The 22,814-nt window shown below is 35.6% G+C and overlaps 2 protein-coding genes across 4 annotated transcripts in view; one reads left to right on the top strand and one right to left on the bottom strand.

Moving 5' to 3' along the window:
* Positions 1 to 11,602, bottom strand: part of LOC148942093 (uncharacterized) — a 31,643-nt gene extending 20,041 nt beyond the window's left edge. The window contains exon 1 of the transcript XR_016143172.1: positions 11,545 to 11,602. The gene's annotated coding sequence lies outside the window, so the exon portion shown is untranslated. The remainder of the gene's footprint in view (positions 1 to 11,544) is intronic.
* Positions 1 to 22,814, top strand: part of LOC148942094 (DNA helicase MCM8-like) — a 47,217-nt gene that overhangs the window by 16,047 nt on the left and 8,356 nt on the right. The window contains exon 2 of one of the 3 annotated variants that reach the window (XM_089103372.1): positions 11,230 to 11,489. Coding sequence is in view for 1 of the 3 variants with exons in the window: in XM_089103371.1 (XP_088959497.1) it covers positions 21,124 to 21,147 (24 nt within the window). In the remaining 2 variants the exon portion in view is untranslated. Of the gene's footprint in view, positions 1 to 11,229; positions 11,490 to 16,398; positions 16,438 to 20,286; positions 21,148 to 22,814 lie in introns of those variants that run through there. The other 2 variants (XM_089103373.1, XM_089103371.1) reach the window with 2 other exon arrangements.

The raw sequence follows: 22,814 nt of genomic DNA on the forward strand, positions 1-22,814 counted from the left end.
CTGCGGCGCATCCCCTGCGGCGCTTTCCTGACCCGCGGCGCATCCCTGCGGCACATCCTGCGGCGCTTTCCTGGCCCCCGGCGCATCCCGGCAGCGCTTCTCTGGTCCGGAGGACCTTTGGGGGCCGGGGGAGGGCCTTTGGGGCATAGGGAGGGCCTTTGGGGCACAGGGAGGGCCTTTGAGTGTCCGGGGGGACAGTTGGGGGTCCGGGGGCCCTTTGAGGACCAGAGGAGGGCCTTTGAGGGTCTGAGGAGGGCGTTTGGGGGGCTGGGGCTCTTTGGGAGCTTGGGGGACCTTTGAGTACCGGGGGCTTCCTTCGGGGTTGGGGTAGAGGGATTGGAACCCTTTGGGGTTTGGGTAGAGGACCTCACAACACTTTTCAAATGGAACTTGTGTATTATAACGACCACAGAGTTTGATCCTCAAATTCTCTTCTAAAACCTTTCCTAAAATCTTCTTTTAAAATGTCTCTAACTGTTTCGCCGAAATAATCCCATAAAATGGATAAAACGGTTTCGCCCAAATAATCCCTAAACGTAATTTCAGCGTGTTCCTTTTGTTTTTGGCATCTCTGCGCTAACGCATTTCAAATTAATAAGAAACCTGATTCCTGCGCTAAAACAATTCATCGCTAAGATGTTTCTTGGAGAACTGTTTCCATGGCGTTTGGTTATTAATATCCTTTGGAGTTCGACCAAAAGAGTTGTTTCCGAGGCAAAGACATTAATGACTTGGATCTATTCCTGGAGAAACGTTGACAGTACCTGTCAGACATTATTAAACTTTGCCCGGAAACAATTTGATTAATGACTGACAGCACAGGTGTTCCAAATTCCCAATCGCTTTAATTAACCACGTGTTCTCCCTAATGACTCTATGCCCATATTTGGTGTGCTGTTCGGAGTAGACGTGTTCTCCCTAGGGAGGCTATGCCCATATTTGGTGTGCTGTTCGGAGTATAAGATAGCTTTCTACTCCCTCCCACGATATTCTAGGACTACTGAGTCGATACGATCACCCCTGGGAAAAAAAAACAAAAAAAAACACGCATCCGTGATCTTTCTTCTGGCAAAAAATGTGAAATTCCACATTTTTGTAGATAGGAGCTTGAAACCTCTACAGTAGGGTTCTCATATACGCTGAATATGATGGTGTGATTTTCATTCAGGTTCTATAACTTTTAGGGGGTCTTTCCCCCTTTTTTAGAAAATCAGCTAAATTTTCTCAGGCGCTTAACTTTTGATAGCTAAGACTAAGACTTGATAATACTTATATATTTGAAATCAGCATTAAAATTTGATTCTTTTGATGTATCTATTGGTATCTAAATTCCGTTTTTTAGAGTTTCGGTTACCATTGAGCCGGGTCACTCCTTACTTACAGTTCGTTACCACGAACTGTTTGAAAACATAATTTTTGGGATCGGTATATAGATGACATAATTTCAGTATGGAATTAGGGGGAGGAGGAATTAAAAGAATTTTTGGAACATCTTAATTTGTTGGGGGTGATTTAAAATTTACTGTTAAATTGGAAGAGGGAAAAGTTTCTAGAGATTTCTAATTAAGTCTAATTACCATAGACTATTACAGAAAGTTCTAATTACGATATGCACCCAGGATAAGTGAAAACTTAAAAGAATTTTACAGATTAATGGTCTAAAGGTAGTTTTAAAGAGTAGTAATACTTAGGGTCATATTTGGGACATACTAACCAGAATTTGGAAACAAGATTACTGCAGCATAAGATTCTATTTTATCTGCTTTAAAGCAAACTTCTAAGCCTGAAGATTTCACTTCAACCCTGTCGGAACATATTTTTAATTTTCCAGACCATTTTATTTTTTTGATAATGTCTCTTTAATTACTAGGGACCGGGGTTTAAAGCAAAATTTTCGCAAAAATCTTCAAATTAAGAAAGTTTTATTCAGGAATATAGCTTTATATCGTGACACGGGTGAATCTGGTTTGAACTCTATCTACGATAATTTAATAAGATCTGATAGAGTGAAGTTCAAATCACCCAATACAATTAACCTCGGTCCAAGTGTTAATTCATTCAATGCTAACGAACCGGATTCAAGAAGGTCAAAGTGACTAGCTTCCGTTTTTGCTTTGGAAAGAATTATATTATTAAACAACGTGTAGTTTTATTTTTATTTCGTATATAAATTATTCTTTTTCACTGTTTTAGTTTAGTATTACTATTAATGACGGTCACTGAATATGTGACCGAAATATCTAGTATTTTTGTGAAATTCATCATTGTCGATTAAAAGGATTTTGTCCCTATTCGAACTTTTATTTATCGCCTTTAATGAAGTCAATCAAGTTGAATCTCTTGTTTTGCCATTGAAAATCTTGTCATCGGTACTTGATTCCACCAATCCTGTATCCAACATATCTTTTAAATATCGGGAATGGTCAATATCCCCCCCCCCCCAATTCGTGCCCATGGTGCGTTCGTACGGCATTGCTCCAACTGAGCCTCTGTCAGAGAGGTCTCTGAATCCTGAAAAGCTAATTCAAAAAGCACGTAGCTAATCATTTATTTGTTTCAGGAAAGGGGCACATGTTTGAGAAGAAACATACAAATAGGAGAATTACCCACAATTATAATCAAAATTGAAAAAAATAGACGAATATTGGCATTTTGAGGAACACGGACATTACAGGCAGATGCCCCCCTAGACCTTCAAATTTACATTAGATATGGCTGAAAAAGCAGATGGTTTGGAAAAAGCAGTTGATAAAACTCCATCATACTATCGATTGCCCCCCCCCCCCCTAGACAATATGCTGCCTAAATCTGCCTACGCCCATGTTGACAATCCTATATTCAAGTTATTGATTGCACTCTAAAACCATGAATCTTACAAAATGTAACAATCTTATGAAATTTAGGGGCGTAATGCACGAAAAACCTGATTTTGCTAAAGGGAACATAGATAAAAATATTTGAAAAAAGCAGTAATTTAGGAGAATTATGTAACAAATATAATCAAATTTGAAGAAAAATAGTAAACATACTGGCATTTTTAGGACATGGACATTACACCCCCCCCCCTGAAGTAGATAGCAATAAACGGTCAACGTTCAATGAAGTCAATCAACGTTCAATCAGTAAATCACTTATATTTCCATTGAAAATCATATCTTGAGAACTTGATTTTCATTGTTAATTGTATATTCAAGCTATTGCTTGCACTCTAAAGCCATGAATTTTACCAAATATCATGATGTTACCCTCCAGCAATCTAATGAAGTTTAGGAGTTACAGGGCGCGAAAATATGGTTTTGCTGAAAAACAATGAAAATAATATCAATTAAACAATAATGAAAGAAAAAGCAAAGAAAGAAATATACCAAAACTTGTAACTCTAGAAAGCCATTTGAACCAGTTATCTAAAAACAGCAATCACCGATTTAAGTCCAAATTTTAGCCTCATTATTAAACTATTAATTAAGAAAAAATTCTGAAAAAGAAGTTTTTCAAAGAAAATTAAAGGCCACATTAAACTTAAGATCAGCAGAAAAAATTCCTATAATAATTCAAATTCAAAACGACCAGCAGTTACTATCAAAGAATAAATGAAACCCAAAACGAACAGAAATTAAATAAACAATCATAGCAAACAAACATACAAGAGATACTAATATAAATGAATAATTAAGTCTTACAACAATGAAAACAAAAATCAAAGGAAAATATAATTTTGAACTGATGAGCTTTCAGAATTAATATTATTATATGTCAAATACCGGTTTAATTTTATTATTCCTACTACTACTAACAACTCACCGCAGCACCAAGCCTCCTGAGGCCAACACAGCTACGCACCTCCGTCCAAAACTATTCAAAGTCCACCTCTTTACACACTATCAAGAATCTCCCCTTTCTCTTAGTTCTTTCTTCTCGAAATTTTCCCACCCCAACCGCGAAACATTTACTTTCCGTTCAGCCCTAGACAGCTGAACGAAAAGGACGTTTATTGACAATCTGCTATCCTCCCGTTACAAAACGTGTCCTAGTTATCTTAACCTTTCTCTCATTATAGCCTAGAAAGCAGGATTGAACCATACTTTTTGCACAGCCTGCTATTTCAGATTAGGTGAGTCAAACGGGGACCCAGAACAACCCATAGGCAATTTCTCTGGAAAAAATATAACAAATCTTCATCCGCTTTTCGGAGCGTCCATGCTTCAGAGCCATATTTGACCACTGTCATCACTGTTGCTTGCAGTTGCTTCCAATATTCTAATCTTGGTTTGCGGACTTATCTTACTATTCTTCCAAACTTTTTTTTAGCTGTGAAAAAGCACTCTGAGCCTTGGCTATTCTACTTTTAACAATTTTAGTGCTCCCACCATCTTTACTAATAATACTACCAGGGTAAGCGAAGCTGTTCACCTGGTCAGTCTTTTCGTTACCCAACGTCACCTTTTCATCTTCACTTGTTCCTAGCCTCAGTTACTTAGTCTTCATAACATTAATTTTCAAACATATTCTAGCACCTTGAACTCGCAAAATCTCTAAAAGTTCAGTTATTTTACTCACACTTTCATCTAGGATGCTTAAATCATCGGAATAATCTTAGTTCAGGAGGTGAGTTTTTCCTCCCCATTGGATCCCGTGGTCTCCCAATGCCTTTCCTGTGCAGCGCTTCCACTATGCCGGATTTTTCCGACACTGTCGGATTTTTGGACCTCTTGTCAGACAAAAAAAATTGGGTCAGACGTCGATATTTTGTCGGATTTTCAGTAAACTAAACAAAAAAAAAACAAGTTTTTGAGTGAAAGTAAGGAGCGATATTAAAAATTAAAACGAACAGAAATATTCCACATATGAACGGGGTTGTCCCCTCCTCAACGCCTCGCTCTTTACGCTAAAGTTTTTTATTGTTTTGAAAAATGAAGTTGTGAGACAGAGTTAAACTTTAGCGTAAACAGCAAGGCGTTGAGGAGGGGACCGCCCCTTTCATATATGGAGTAATTTCTGTTCGTTTTAAGTTTTAATGTCACTCCTTGCTTTCAGTTGAAAAAGTTTTTTTATTTGATTTCTGAACTTTTTGAATTAATGCAGCTTTTCTTTTAGCTCACCGTACATGAACAATTAAAACAGAATTTGCATGTTAATTTTACTTTCTTTGGCTAAATGGCTTTCATGAAATTTTGTTCTGACGTAACTTGCGAATTAACTTACATAACGAAATTCTATATTCGTATATTTTTATTACGTATATTAGGGGGGTTTCACCCCCTAGTCAATACCTCACTCTTTACGCTAAAGTTCAAATTTTATTCCAATTCTTTAAGAATAACCCCTTAATCACAAAGGCCGTTAATTAGAATAAATAGCTCTGATGAAAGTAAAAAAAAACTTTAGCGTAAAGAGCGAGGTAATGACTAGGGGGTGAAACCCAACCATATACACAATAATGTCTGTTCGTTTTAAGTTTTGATGTTGCTCCTAACTTTCAGTTGAAAAAATTGTTGTTTTTTTATTTAATTTCTGATCTTTGTTTTAAATAATATTGGGAAATCCGGTGCCCCCTTCATAGCAATGTCCCTTCCCAATATGAAAAATTCCTCCGTGGAAAGATCCTCCCCCGTAACCCCCTGCTCCAACCCCCCCCCCCACCCACCAGAAAAAATCTCTCCCGAAAACGTCTGTATACTTCCCAATAACCTATACTATATGTAAACAATGGGCAAAGTTCATAACTTTCAGCCCTTCCCCCGGAAACTGTGGGGGATTCAGTCAACGTCAAACACATATTTACTAGTTTTTCGACCATGGTTAGAAAAATGGTTATCTCAAAATTATGCTTGGGTGAATTCAAGAAAAAAAATTATGTTGGAAGGGGGCCAAGTTCGCCTTCAATTTTCTTGGGCATTTAAAGAGGACATTATAGCTTCTGATTTCCGTTTGAATAAGCCCTCTCACGATATTCTAGGACTACTGGATCGATACAATCACCCCTGAAAAAAAAAAAAACAAACACGCATCCGTGATCTTTCTTCTGGCAAAAAATACAAAATTCCACATTTTTGCAGATATGAGCTTTAAACTTCTATAGTAGGGTTCTCGGATACGCTGAATCTGATGGTGTGATTTCCATTAAACTATGATTTTTATGGGTTTATTCCCCCTTTTTTCGAAAATTCGTTACCACGAACTGTTTGAAAACGGAAATGTGTCGGATTTTTAATTGTCCTAGATGTTCTTTTTGTACTGGAGAAGGATTTTCAAACTAGCTAAATGGGTGGACCGTTCTCTTAGTGATTAAAAAGAAATAAACCTATCACTAGTTTAAGAAAGGCAAAACTTTTGAAAAGTTGCTGCAGTTTTGTTCTGCAATAAGGAGTTTGAAATATTAGTAGACATCCTTGATATGGTTTCATTGTTGTGATGGAAAAACGGAAACCATTTTCAACCTTATTTCTGATGTTCTTCAAGATAGAAATATAGCTACAGAGAGCTGGGTTTGATTCTTTGCGGACACGTGTAATACTATGTTTCGCCGTGATAACTCGGTTGTGAGCAGAATCAAAGACGAATTCCCATCTGTGATGTGTGTCAAGTGCAGCAGTTATTCAATTCACTTATTATTTCTTATGCTTGCAAATAATTTCCAAAGAAATTGGAAGATCTATGTCACATAGTATATAATCACTTCAGCATGAGCGCCAAAGGACGTTCTGAGTTCGAATTACACCAGAAGTTTACAGACACCCCAGTCCTGAATATGCTTGCTTCAGGTCAGACATGTTGGCTGTCTTCGGATGCGCATTGGTCGACTATTCCATAATTGGTATGCACTTAGTAGCTACTTTCAAGGTGTAGCAGCTGAGGATCCAACTCACGCGAATAACACGGCATCGCAAGCCCTTAAAGATACAATTCTTTGTATTCCAGCTCTATGTGCTGGAGTTGTTTGCAGATTTTAATCTTCTTTTCCAATGTGAAAAACCTTTGTTTCCTGCTTCACCGCCTACACATATAACTTACGAGCACATTTATAGATGACTTTCACTTTACGTTCATCTGCTTTTGTACTCTGATTTGACTACAAGGTTTGACACATGTCTCTGTAATGTTGACTTACAACATGTGTTGTAACTCATGGGACAAATATCTTCTTTTTTTTTCATGCCAAAATTGGCCTGCATAATTGTGGTAAGGGTCAAACTTTTGAGCGAGTTTCTATGATTTGTTTTAACATCTTTTAAGGTTGAAAAGAACGGCTCTACAACAACGTTCGAAAATGGCAAGGCCAGGAGGACAATGCTGATTATGTTAGAGAACCTCTGATTATCATTTGGTGTTTTTATAGAAGCCAAGTGACGCGAAAAATCATAGACATCTGTCACATTTAGAAGATCAAAAAGCAGTGAACTCCACCATTCCTCTACTATCTTTCTTCCATCCCCAGACGGTGCGCTATATCTCAGTAGAATCTTTTGCAGAAGACCATTTGCACCTACGTTCAAAGCTTTCGTAGGGTCAAGGATTTCGCACAACGTAAGCAGTTCGTCCTCAAACGAGAATCGATGCTTGATTTGCTTCACCGCCACCACATTTAACTTACAAGCACATTTATAGAGAACTTTCACTTCACGTTCATTTGTTTTTGTACTCGGATTTGACTGATATGTTTGAAGAGACTTGTAAGCTGCCTTCCCCAAGTACACATTTTCAGCTGGCGAATAATCACCTGCTTTGTCAGGGTCGAGATCCAATGGCGAGGTTGATCTGTCTTCGGATGTGCATTGAGCGACTATTGCATAATTGGTATGCACTTAGTAGCTACTTTCAAGGAGTAGCAGCTGAGGATCCAACTCACGCGAATAACAGGGCATCGCAAGCGCTTAAAGATACAATTCTTTGGATTCTACTTGAGTTCCAGCTCTTTGTGCTGGAGCTATTTGCAGATTTTAATCTTCTTTTCCAATGTGAAAAACCTTTGTTTCACAAAATAAAATTAAAGATGGAGATACTTTTAAGAAATATGACCATGAATTTCATGAAGACTAGCTACATTAGATCAACCTCGCCATTGGATCTCGATTAATTAATCTTAAAAAAAGAAAGAAAAATGATGAAAGTTTGTTTTGTATTTGAGGAAAAAAAGGATTTTATATGAAGATTTTAAAATATATGAGGTGAAAAAGAATAACAGTGAGTGTGAATAAGGTGTGGATATATGTTACCATTGAGGGAGGAGGAGCTGTATGACAGACAGTGTAAAAGCTTGTCTTGTGAAAAGAAAGATTCCAATGTGACAGAAGATTGTCATATTTTTCGGTTGAGGTCGGAGATTTGTTGGATTTTTGACAATGTGGTGTCGGAAAAAATGTCGGATTGTCAGTGGTCGGGTGTCGGAATTTTGAGGCTTTTATAAACTGACCGATTGGAAATCTGGTAGGAACAAAGTGGAAGCACTGTTCCTGTGCTCCTTTAGACAAAGTCCATCAAAATGATACATATAAAGGGGGATAAAACTCTACCCTGCTTATCTCCTGATTTAATACGAAACCAGCTGCTAACCTCATTTCCTACCTTAACCGCAGCACTGTTATTCTCGTACATAGCACTAATCACTTTAATTTATTTGTCTGGCATACCATACAAGGATAAGACCTTCGCTAAAGTGAATCGAACGCTTTAGCAAAGGTCATGGAACGGTTTATCACCAGAATCGAACGCTTGCTCATAATCGATGAAACTGAGGACGAAAAGTGTTTGATAACTCAGGCACTTCTCAATTATTCACCTAAGAGTGAAAATTTGGTCGACACAATACATATAAACATTGCATGTTTGGATTCTCAAAAACCGAGATGGGCCTAAAAAATTTGTCGTTTTCACCCTGATAGATGATTCTATAATTACCAGCAATAGATAGATGGATCTGCATTATTAGCAGAGGATTGGAGGGCTCACGGTGGCACAACCACTTCCTCCGCTAACATAGTTGCAGTTTACTTTATTGCAGTTTCAACTTAAATTTATACCAATGTGTCAAAAAAAAAGTAGCCCGCGTCCTTTACAAGTTTGTTAAGCAAAGAGAAAAAAAAATCTAGCCCTTCCTTCAAAATCATAGCCCTTAATTCTTGTTTACTCTTCTACCATAAGTACCGATGTTTAGGAATCTATAGGATAGGAAAAAAAAATCTAGCCTTTCCTTCAAAATCATAGCCCTTAATTCTTGTCTACTCTTCTACCATAAGTAACGTTGTTTAGGAATCTACAGGATAGGGAAAACAAATCCAGCCCTTCCTTCCAAATCATAGTTCTTAATTCTTGTCTACTCTTCTACCATAAGTATCGATGTTTAGGAATCTACAGAATAGGAATAGGCTGGTAAATACTAAACCATTTCTTTTGAAAACGCATTTATTATTTTGAAAACGCATAATAAAATTATAAGAAGTTCCCGAATAATCATAACTTTGCACTTTTACAACAAAACAACAAGCAAATAGAAAAAACTATATGTATCACAGATCCAAGATTGCTTTTACACAAAGACACAAAATATCACTAAAAATAATAAAAAACAAGTTTTTCCAAACACTTGGAAGCTAAAACATAATTTGTTTAAGATTGTTCAATAGTGAATCAAGCTTTTAATTCAATGAAACAAGCTCAGAAAGGGCTCAGACTCCTAGGTTCCTTACCCTTTGGCTACACCAATAGTAACGTCATAGGCATCCACAAAATTCGCATATCCGATAATCTCAAAGTTGTTCACGATTTACGATTACGACATACGAGATACGAGAGTGGTTCACGATTTGCGCCATATGATGCAGTAGGCTTTAGACTGTCACAGTTAGGGAAGGGGGAAGCAGCCAAACTCTTGTTTGTAGTAATTTTTGTTCGTTTTAAGCTCGATTTACGTATTCAATTTAAGTTTTACTCGCTTTAAGATTTATTTATTCATTGATCTTAAGCTTAATAGGGCCTTTACTTTTCTTTGAGAAACTTTTTCGGGAAGTTTTTTTTTTAAATTAATTTCTGTTCGTTTTGAATTGCCAGGTTTTAATTAACTATAGCCTATATTTTAGAGGGTAGACATTTGTATCATTTAGCTTATTCCCAGAGAAGTACATCTGGGAAAAAAAATTCGCTTTAAATTAATTTATGTTCCTCTTTGTTCCTCTGGTGTGGGGGAGGTTGTCCGTACACATCAAGACAGCAAATAAAAGGCACATTCTATAAAAAAAAAAATATTTCCTTACTTTTAGTCTGAGGTTGAAATTCTTGTCCACCTTGAAGAGGAATGTAATAACAATATAATTAATTTAGGTCTAAATATAGAAAGAAGAAAAATTGGGCTAAATGGATGAATGTAGGCTATTTAGTAAAATGTTTACAAATAGAATTATCGCCAGCTGAAAATTTGTGGCAAAAGCTATAACCAAAAATTGCAGGAACAAATCGCAAGCATTTGGAGAAGAGGAATGGATTTGAACCCTGGCTATACACCTGGTATAAAGCTATTCCAAAAGAAAACAAATAACAGCGTTGTTGTTGTTGTTGTTTGGGGTTTGACGCGTTCGACCAATTGGTCATATGCATTCGTATCACTCGATTATTCTGTTCCTTCTGTAAATGAATGAATAGAATTTTATTTTAAAAATTACTATCATAGCATGATCGCCGAATTTGAATTTTAAGTCCAAAAAAAGCACTATATATATCTCAAAAACACAATATATATATATATATATATATATATATATATATATATATATATATATATATATATATATATATATATATATATATATATATATATATATATATATATATATATATATATATATATATATATATATATATATATCATCTTCAGAACGTGACTTTCAAGTCAAGCATAATTCATTGTAAAAAAAAATATATATTAAAAAAAACTACACTTAGTTAAAAATTCAATATTAAAAATAAATAGAAAACAATAAAATCAATAAAAATACATAAAAAACATGATGCGTCAAAATTTAGAAATTTTTGATATACATATTTACGAAACTAGGCATAAACCTTTTTGCTAACCGCTGATGGGCACAGCGTAGCGGCTGAAGTTTCTCAACAGGCACTGCAACCCTGCACGGGAGTCGTTTTGTTGTGGATTAAAGGGGGAAAAGGGTTTTGTGGATTGGGTGGATCAGAGATTTTCTTCCGAAATCCATGCAGAGTTTCTCTCTTCTTTTTTTTCAGAGTTTGCATTTTAAAATTTGTCAGCAGCTCTTCTTACGATATTTCTGCCTGCTTTGTAATCACTAGATTGCTTGGGTGTCACTTCAGTCAATATTCATTGAGCCAGATCAGGTATCACTTATTGTGCTATAACAACGTAGCAGCACTTTCTGATTGTTTTCAATACATAATTGCCATGCCATCTACAATTGCTAGCATTGTATTGTGCATATTCAAAATATAGCTCTTCTGAAGCTTGGGGATTCTGTTGTAAAGATAAGGTAAGCAAACATTTTGTAATTCATATTACAGCTTAAAATAGTCAGAAAAATTTACCAATTTTTCAAAAGTAGCTAATACTTCTTCTTACAACAAAATATCCAATGAGTTATTCTTTGCAGTTAATAGATGACGCTTGAGTAGTATCTCTAGCTTTCTCTCTCGGCCTAAGATTTGCATCAATGAGAAGCCAGATATCCGGCGATTAAATTATAATGACAAGAAAAAAATTGTCGGGATTGATGTTGACAAAAAATTATCTTTTTATTTTAGGCCCTGTACCACTTAGGAACATTTGGCTAAGGATTATAACTGGCTTATTGGGACTAGGAATAAATCTTGATGAGAAATAAGTATGAAAGATAATAGAAAACCCACAAAATCAATGAACTTTTGTATTTTGCTTTAAAATAAACCTTAACCGAAAGTTATTGGGCATTTTGCTTCTGTTTATATGTTTATATGGTTTATATGTCCAACCAGCAAGAACATTGAACGAAGAAAGTTAAGGCTAAATATTATCGATTATAAACGTGATATTACAATTGTCCCGTCATAGGAACTTTTACACGAAATTTGCAAGATTACATTTACTTACTGGTATTTAAAAAGGGATTGCAAAGGGAGTTCAGTCACCCCCCCCCCCCCTACCTACTCTACTGTTAAAAAAATACAACAAAAGAGAAAATGTTCCAGAAGCAATAACAGATTTTCAAGTACATTTTATGTAGATTGCATCATTTCTTTTTTCAAACATGAAATTTAACTAAAAAAAACAGAAGCTATAAAATTGAAACTGGAGCTGGGAAATTACAGAAGTGTAAACAAATATGGCATCCCATATTTTTCAAGTGGGCATCAGGTGCCTCCTCAGATCATTAGCTGAGTCTATTGTGAAAAATAAAATTTTAAGGTTGTTTTCTTTTCAAAGTGGTTTATGACGTTTTTTAAGCTCTATAGACGGGTCTGAAGAAATCTAGTATGATCATAAATACAAACAACAAGTAGATACAAAAGGGAATTTTTTCTTAAGATTGTGGAACCTTAACCCCTAAATAACCCTAAACGCTTCGTCGCTATTTACGTCTAGTATGATCTCGGTATTCTTTAGAGTCTAAAGGTATTAGATATGCATCAAGTGGAAGAAAGGACGTCCTGGGTACAGAAATGTAATTTGATTTTTGCATTAAGACAAGGGGGCCAAGAATTTTCCCGGGAGGACTGGAGAAAACTCAAGAAAACACTGTTTTGCTTTGTTTTAAAGGCAATCGTATCCCTTTATTGGCACATATTTTATGCCAACCTCCCCCCCCCCAAAAAAAAAACTGTCGACCTTGAAAAGACGAAATGACATTGTAACCTTCAGAAACAGGTGATCAAACTTGCGATAACATTGTCGTCCTAACATGAGCATTTCTAGATGGTATTTGGTCGTGACAGTTCAACTTAATTTGCGGCTATATTCCATATAATAGCCAAAATTATAAACCCTCCAATTACTGCACTTACATCTCAAGGGAAGCATGTTTTTGATAGCCTGGGAAAATGCAACCTCAGCAAAGCTTAATTAGGATTAGACCCCGGCGCCGCGCCGGCGGATCGACCGAACGCCCCCGACGCGAGGCCCGGTCGAACGCCGCCGAAGTGTCGTAACGCCGCCGGGGCGCTGCAGATGCGCCGCCGTCGACAGAGGCGGCGGTGTCCGGTCGACGTTAAAGTAATTTTGCGGCAATTCTTTATTGCGTCAACCGCAAAGTCGGAGCTTTTCCTTCTCGTGTGGTGGAGTATTTCTATTTCCCTGATTAGAAATCAAGCAGGGCTTTCACTATCCCCGACTTTTCGGGTAATTCTCCGAAAATGTATGTATCACCCCTAAAAAAAATTGGTTCCCCAAATTCTCGAAAATAACGCAATCCTGGTGACTTTCCACCCCTAGAAATTTATTGCAATTGACTTTCGTTGTCAAATATTGCTTTGTATACCATATTTCTTCACCATTCTCTTGTTTGTTACTTTTCGTCTCTTTTGTTACTTTGCATAAAAACCAGACAGATGCAATATGCAATTGCAAATATTGCAATATACACAGTTCTTCATGTGTTGACAAAAAAAAATATCGTCTTTATGAAATGAGTTTCAATCATTTCGAATGTAGTTTCCCAATCGCTATTTCTAACATCGTTCGTAGTCAAGAATTTTATTTTCAAGTTGAATAGAATTATAGAACGAATTCACTACTATACAGCATCAGCCTTCAGTTGGATTTTGAAATTGACAGTCGACATATTGTTTCTACATCTGAATTGTAAGTTTGCAGATTTTTTTTTTTTTTTTTTTTTTTGCTTTTTTTCATATAAGATTTTCTTAATGTTTAATAATCAATTGTTGAACGCCTGAAAGAAAATACAATCTTCTTTCTGAAACCTTTTACGATTTTTTTGCGATTTCTCATAGGCTACTAGCCTAATTTGGCTTTTGTGTGTGCTCCCTTTTAATTAGATTCTTTGGATCTTATTGAATGCCACGGCAAATCTATGACTCAGTTTTCCGATAATTTGAGGTATATCTGAATAATTTCGACATATTTTTTGTTGTCTTTGTACCCCTTTACTCATACCCTCAATTTTTTTCAAGGAATACTAAGCTGTTTAACGTTATTTTGCGTGTTTGTTTGAACCATATAGTGACCTAGTTAATTATTAAGAAACTTATTTTTCTAATGAAAGCGGAGACGGTATCCTATCAAGGTGGTATCCAGAGGGGAGGGTAGGGGGGTATTACATTTAAATGATAATATCTCGAAATTTTTTATTGAAAGCAGGGATCCCAAAAAGTTATTTTTTTTTAATTTAAAGCAGAGACGGCATTTTATCAAGGTGGTATCCAGGGGGGGGGGTAGTGAGCTATCATATTTAAATGATAATGCCTCGATTTTTTTTTTTGAAAGCAGGGGTGTCAGTAAGTTAATTATTTTTTTATTTAAAGCAGAGACGGTATCCTATCAAGATATTATCCAGAGGGTGGGGGCATAGGGAGTTATTATATTTAAGTGATAGTACCTTGATTTTTTTATTGAAAGCAGGGATGCCAAAAATTTGAAAAGTTGAGAAAAATTAACAAGATTTTCTTGAGTTATACTTGATGCACCACTTGCGTGGTTTTATCGTCCAAAAGGAAAGGGACATATGCGTCTAAACCGTTTTTTTTTTCTTATTGATGAAATGGGTTTAATTTGAAAACATTCATAAGTACCAGGCAGATTCACGCTAAAACGAATTGGTGTGACGAAAGCGATATCGACATCCCCACCTAACGTTACGCTCGAGTGACAATGGCGCCCTTGGTCCAGTGCCCAAGTTACATTAACAGGCCAGGTCATAATAAAAGTTTCAATTTGGGAGGTTTCAAGGAGGAGTCTTTGACAGTCTTATGACCTCAGGGTACTAGATGTTGCAACGTTCAGAACGTATCTACAGTGGTTTAAAAAATTCGATCACCCCACAAATTATTACCAAAAATATGCAAAAATATAACAAATGTAGCATTTGAAATATTATAACACTTTTTTCAAAGCTTTGAAGAAAAGCAAAAAAGGTTAAATACCCCTAACTACACTTGAATGCTATTTTAAAAAGAAATTCTTTGGAGATTTCCTTGGAAATGACCATAGCAGAGGCTTTGAGCGTGGGTGGGGATTAAAGAGCAATGTTTAAGTATTTTGACCACAGGTGACTTATTGTTGCGACTTTCTTAAATTTGGTAATTTTTGTGAGCATTTGGAAATCAAAGCTTAAACTCAATAACTGATGCTAAGTGTCCTAACATTTTGCTTGGATTAAAAGTGATGAACTAGGATGAGCATCTCAACATCTTCCTGGAGCTACTTCAGTCTGCATATTATTTCATTTAATTACATTTAAAACGGATGAGCTTTTCATTTTTTACCAGAAAATAGCTGGCATTTAATTTTTCTTCATACCGAATAAACCATTAAGTGTTTTTTGTTTCATTGTGATTAAAGTATTTTCATGTGAAATGATCATCATGTATTTTTCAATTTGATAAATTTACTCCTTTTAGATGCAGTTTATAATTTGACTGATATTAGGTATTTATCAATTTATAACTTGGAATGAATCCCCAAAGGAAAAAAACGAATAATTTGCAAAAGAGCAGCCGAAAGCAATAAAAAAACAGCAGTTGAATCTTAGCCTACATGACATATATTCTATAAAGAAGCAAACAAATTTATATTGCATTTTTTTAAAATTGTAATTAAAAAACAGTTACAATAAGTATTTTTAAGAATCCAAAAGAGCAAAAAAAAACAATCAATGTCAAAGTCTCCCATTTCAACTGTTTTAAAGGTGACAAAACAGATATAGGCAAAGGGCATTATGAAAAAATTAAGCTTCTAAGTTCAAAGTTTTATTCAAAGTTTTTACCCAGATAACTGACGAATTTTGTGATACGGTATTTGAAGTTTTGTATGCAGCAATGCTCGATGAAAAAAACTACTAATTTTGATAATTATTTATGTTAAGAATACATAGCTAATAGATATTTCAACTACTCGTATTATGCAAGGGTTCTGAAACGTCACAGCCATTTCGTTTCTACCAGATTTCTACTTCTCTTGATGAGTAACGAAGAAGACTAGTTTCCAGCCAGCGAATTGTGAATTTTTGAAAACATGAACACGCTCGAATCTGTTCTAAATTGAAGCTGTGATTTGAGAAAGACTGATGAAAACATTAATGTTTGCGGTCAACATTGATCACGCCGGCGCCGCGGCGCGGCGTGCTGTTTTTTGCCCCGCCGCCGCCGGTCTTCCCTCTTCGGCTCGGCGCCGGGGTAAGTCTCGGGAGACCTGTCCGTGCAGAGAGATAGAAGCTCAAAGTAGATGAAGTTGCTTTCACCAAATTTATCTCTTCATAAATCAAACAATAGGTACAGTTTTTTTGGTTTTTTTGCTTGTCCACTGATCGAAGTTGCTTAAAAAATTAATTTTAAATTTTATTTTATTTTTTTTAAACGTGATTTCTTAAACAGAAGGAGTAAAAGCAGCCAGGACATGGTTGACATTATTTTACTAGCAAAATAAAGATAAACAGAAAAGCAGTGAGTACTGCAAAACTACAGCTGGTGCATTCGAAACTGATAAATACAGTATGCAGCTTTTGCATTAAAAAATAGTGAACACAGGTTTTGACTATTTTATTCAGCTCAGGAAACGATTGTCTATTTTTGCTCAAAATGATGAGAGATTATATTTCGGCCTTCGTTTCCTTACAGAGTGGTCTTTTGCATTTTCGGTTCATAAAGGTAGTGCTTTAAGAAACTAGAATTTCTAACTGATCTTAATGGTCCGCAGATTCCAAGGGAAAAGCCGAAATTAAATCTTGAGCATCCCATGATAGAAAATAGCCCTTCATGTATGACCCTAGCTGGCTCCAATTAGCATTTAATAAACAAAAAAAGTTTTTCAGCTGAAAGTAAGGAGCAAAATTAAAGCTTAAAACGGACAAAAATTTGTCCGTGCATTAAGAAGGGGGGCTGTTTCCCTCCTTTACCCCTCGTCCTTTACGCTAAAGGGTACTGTTCTATTATCTGTAAAACACGCGAGGCATTGTACTGCGAAGATGCTACAGAAACTAATCAAACAGTTTTTTTTTCAACGGAGTTTTCCTATGCTGAGGATTGCAAACAGTGATTTATCACTGCATTTACAATGTTTAAACTTTTGTTTTTTCTTTCCGGTTTAGAGAGAAAAAGGTACCTAGGTTAGATTAGGTTACGTATTTAATATATGCTATGCTTTACCCCGCCACCTCCACCCCTAATGTGCAAATATATAGCCCAATTATGTTCATAAACTATTATGTTTTCATCATAGTTTGTTTTATTTCATTAACATTAACCAAACTTCACCTCTCGCGTGTTTGACATATATTAGAACAGTACCCACTAAAGTTTTACTTTTTACTCTATCCTTTAAGAATCTCTGCTGAAACACAAAGACCGATGAGTTGGAATAAAACGTTTTTGTGAAGCACTAAAACTTTAACAAACGAGCGAGGAGCAGAAGAGGGTGCAAGTTTTAATGTTGTGCCTTACTTTCTGCTGAATTGATTTTGATTAATTTAGGTTGAATTTATTTAATTATTTTGATTAAATTTTATTTAATTTTTATCATTTTTCAAATCATGCCAAAAAATCTCCTTTCCTTCTCCAAGTAAAGCCGGAATCAAGAGGATTAGACCACAATGCCTCGAAACTCATTCTATATATTATGTGAAGGCTAAATCAGGCTTGGAAATTTTGTCATTGAATGTACTCTTTGAGGCATTTAACACCCCACCTTCAAAATGCATGATCTACTGTCCATCCTTCAAAATAGCTAATGCACAATTATATCACTGTACATAATTTCATAGAAAATCAAGTGAATCAACTTATTTAAGTCAAGGAAAAAGATAATAAATGTTTATTTACCATTAATCTTATATGTAACGAATGCGCGATTATGTGGCATTACTTTTTTTACAACTAGGAAGCTCACTACATAGTTTTTTGATACTCGTAAATCGATTGGCTATCTCAGAACTGTCAGTCGATAGCAAATTTGGCGGTCTTTGGGGCAAAATCACAGTTCGGTTTCTAAAAATGGCAGAAATGTCATTTTCCCGTTGCGCAATCTTTTTAATCGCTGAAAATGGGCACTATTACTTTTGATTTCCGCTCAAATGATGCCTCTTCCGATCTTCCGGGACCACTAGTTCGATAAAGTTATCCCTTGGAAAACACAACAAAAAAGCAACCAAATAAACACGTAGCCTATCCATTATCTTTCTTCTTTTAAAAAATATAAAATTCCATATTTTTGAATATGGAAGCTTGAAACGTCTACGGTAGGGCTCTCTGATATGCTCAATCTGAAGGTATGATTTTCAATGACATTGATTAACTTTTTTTTGGGGGGGGGGGTCTTTTACCCTTTTTTTGAAAATCAGTCAAATTTTCTCCGGCTAGTAGCTTTAGATGGGTTTTATTAAGCTTAATGAATTTTATGTATTCTAAATCAGCATAAAAAGCCAATTCTTTTGATGTGTTAATTGATATCCTAATTCCTATTTTTAGAGTTTCTAAAAGTTTCTGAGTCCTTATTTACCATTCGCTACCAAGCACTGTTTGATGTACAATAATCATTATACACCATGTACCTTGAGTTTTTACGCTTATCTAACCTGCCTTCAAGTGCAAGAGTAAGTTGGACGCTCTAATTTTGAAATATTTCCTGTCAAGAATTTTTGTGACTGAAATTTCTTCCATCGTGCACTATCATGGGCCTAAGTATTCGTTTTTCCAAAAAGCAGAATACATGAAATCCCATCTGAAGTGGCCCGAGACGCCAGGCCATCTGCGTTTCAAATGTAGTTTGTCATGTTATGGCAGGATGGTAATTGACGCTGTGTATCAAAGTATTTTGTATTTCAAATACAGGAAAAAAGTGCTTAAATACGTATTTCAAATACTCTGCCAGAACTGTATCTAAATATGTATTTGAATTACATGGACAGTGTTGAGTGTAGCCCCTATCGAACTTACATTGATCTCAGAAGCTGCAGCAGTCGAAATACTTAGCAATCGAAAAATGCTGAAGGGTCCCCGTGTCTACTAATAACTACTACTAATACTACTAATAACTACTACTACCGCGTCTACTATTAATATACAAATAACTTTTTTTTTTGGGGGGGGGGGTTCTTTTACCCTTTTTTTGAAAATCAGTCAAATTTTCTCCGGCTAGTAGCTTTAGATGGGTTTTATTAAGCTTAATGAATTTTATGTATTCTAAATCAGCATAAAAAGACAATTCTTTTGATGTGTTAATTGATATCCTAATTCCTATTTTTAGAGTTTCTAAAAGTTTCTGAGTCCTTATTTACACTTCGCTACCAAGCACTGTTTGATGTACAATAATCATTATACACCATGTACCTTGAGTTTTTACGCTTATCTAACCTGCCTTCAAGTGCAAGAGTAAGTTGGACGCTCTAATTTTGAAATATTTCCTGTCAAGAATTTTTGTGACTGAAATTTCTTCCATCGTGCACTATCATGGGCCTAAGTATTCGTTTTTCCAAAAAGCAGAATACATGAAATCCCATCTGAAGTGGCCCGAGACGCCAGGCCATCTGCGTTTCAAATGTAGTTTGTCATGTTATGGCAGGATGGTAATTGACGCTGTGTATCAAAGTATTTTGTATTTCAAATACAGGAAAAAAGTGCTTAAATACGTATTTCAAATACTCTGCCAGAACTGTATCTAAATATGTATTTGAATTACATGGACAGTGTTGAGTGTAGCCCCTATCGAACTTACATTGATCTCAGAAGCTGCAGCATTCGAAATACTTAGCAATCGAAAAATGCTGAAGGGTCCCCGTGTCTACTAATAACTACTACTAATACTACTAATAACTACTACTACCGCGTCTACTATTAATATACAAATAACTTTTTTTTTTGGGGGGGGGGTTCTTTTACCCTTTTTTTGAAAATCAGTCAAATTTTCTCCGGCTAGTAGCTTTAGATGGGTTTTATTAAGCTTAATGAATTTTATGTATTCTAAATCAGCATAAAAAGCCAATTCTTTTGATGTGTTAATTGATATCCTAATTCCTATTTTTAGAGTTTCTAAAAGTTTCTGAGTCCTTATTTACCCTTCGCTACCAAGCACTGTTTGATGTACAATAATCATTATACACCATGTACCTTGAGTTTTTACGCTTATCTAACCTGCCTTCAAGTGCAAGAGTAAGTTGGACGCTCTAATTTTGAAATATTTCCTGTCAAGAATTTTTGTGACTGAAATTTCTTCCATCGTGCACTATCATGGGCCTAAGTATTCGTTTTTCCAAAAAGCAGAATACATGAAATCCCATCTGAAGTGGCCCGAGACGCCAGGCCATCTGCGTTTCAAATGTAGTTTGTCATGTTATGGCAGGATGGTAATTGACGCTGTGTATCAAAGTATTTTGTATTTCAAATACAGGAAAAAAGTGCTTAAATACGTATTTCAAATACTCTGCCAGAACTGTATCTAAATATGTATTTGAATTCCATGGAAAGTGTTGAGTGTAGCCCCTATCGAACTTACATTGATCTCAGAAGCTGCAGCAGTCGAAATACTTAGCAATCGAAAAATGCTGAAGGGTCCCCGCGTCTTTGTTAATGAAGCGTTAACTAGGGAGAGGCAGGAGGTTTTCAAGCTTGCTCGCAACAGATTTGAAAATAAGAATGTGTGGATGATGAGAGGCATCATTTTTGTGAAAAATGGCTCGCAAATTATATCATGCAAAACAATAGCCGATGTGGCTCAGATCCTCAATCTGGCTAATGAACCTTCACTGTGAATAATTGAAGTTTGATTCAGTTTTCCTTTGTTTATTTGTGATTTGGATAGATTTCAGTTGTTTTTGGAGTCCCATTTAAACTTAGATGCGATACTTAATGATTCGACTGGGAGTGATAAAGATGTACAGTTTATCAGAAATCTACCGGATTGTGATTTTTCGGATGACCCTTTAAATAATTAAGTTGAGCAATGCGAATTCCCGATAAGGGTATTATATGTTAATGCGCAAGGATTGCAGAGTGCGTATAGTGAACTTAAGTTTTTATTAAATTCTATTCCTAAAGATACTGTAGCTGTATGTGAAACTTTTTTGTCGCAAAAGTCTCCAATGCCTATGTTGTCCCTTTCAGGTATGAAATCTGATTCAAAGTGTAGGTCTCAGACTAAGAAAGGTGATCAATTAATTTATTTCCCACAGGAGTGGTCTGTTGATATCAAGTAGTTATATCAAAGAGTTTTTTGAGATTTTTGAGCCCCTAGTTGTAAAACTAGGTGGATGTAAAAAACTAGTAATAATTTCAGGTGATTTAAATTTTGATTTTTTGAATTTAGATGTGGTTTTTCATAAAGAGTTTCTGAACATTATGCTGTGTTCAGGCCTTTTTCCAAGTATTTTGCCACCTACGAGAGTAACAAAGACTACTGCAACTTTGCTGGATAACATTTTCTTTTCTGGTGTTTCTTTTAAAGCGATATAGTCTTCTGTTAGTTGTGACATGTCTGATCATTTTCCAGTTAGTGTTGTTTTAGATGTAGCCCAAAGTTTATCTCAACCTCCATTTAAAAAACATGGAAATAAAAATTCTTACCGACAGAAAAAATTGATTGATTTTAAGCGTTTGCGTGAATTGATAGATAATAAAGACTGGACCCCCATTTTTGATTAAAATGATGTTAATGATGCTTTTTCGAAATTTATCCATGATATGATGCAACTCCAAGATCAAGCAGCATCGACAAGATTTTTGCGCGGAAAGGTTTCAAAAAAATTTGACAGTCGATTACGGATGGTATTTTGACGTCACTTAAGATAAAAAGAAAAAAACATCGTCAGTATCTGGCTGCCCATTCTGATGTATTTTATGAGGAATATAGAACTTATAGAGATAAATTGAATTCTATTATAATATATGCTAAAAGAAAATATTTTTCCGATAAATTTTTACAGTGTAAGTCAAATATGAAAAAGACATGGCAGCTAATCAATGATAAAATCCGTCCCAATCATCGTTCGAGCTCTGAAGTTAATTGTCTTGAATTTGATGGTTCAAAAGTAACGGATTCAAAAGAAATTTCGGATATTTTTGGTAAGCATTCCAGTATTATTGGGTCTAGGATTGCATTGAGTACAAATAGGCAAGAGAGTCAGTCGACTGATTTTGTTGTTGACCACCAAACTCATTTGATTTTTCTGAAATTGCACCTCAGGAAGTTAAAGGACCTATAATAAAACTAAAGCAAAGTTTTTCATTGGATGATTTTGGGTTTTCTACACAAATTGTGAAACAAATAGCTCCTAATATTGCCCCATTGTTGGCACATATTTTTAATTTGTCTTCACTAAATGGAGTTTTTTCTGATCTTTTGAAAAATGCCCATGTTTTAGCTTTGTATAAAGGTCGTGCTTCTACGGATCCTTCAAATTATAGAGGAATTTCACTGTTATCTGTTTTTAGTAAAATTTTGGAAAAAGTTGCTCATAAATAACTTCAAAATTATTAATGTAATAATAAAATATTGCACCCTTCGCAGTATGGATTCATTAAAGGAAAATCAGCAGAATTTGCAATACATCAGCTTTTAATTGAAATAAATAATGCGCTGGACACTGGTCAGGGCGCCTTGGCTATACTCTTGGATGTGGCCAAGGCGTTCGACTCAGTGGATCACCGTCTTTTACTAAATA

Source organism: Artemia sp. Qi Xiang Cuo, chromosome 17 (genome assembly GCF_049724085.1).
Source record: "Artemia sp. Qi Xiang Cuo chromosome 17, ASM4972408v1, whole genome shotgun sequence".
Lineage (NCBI taxonomy): Eukaryota > Metazoa > Arthropoda > Branchiopoda > Anostraca > Artemiidae > Artemia > Artemia sp. Qi Xiang Cuo.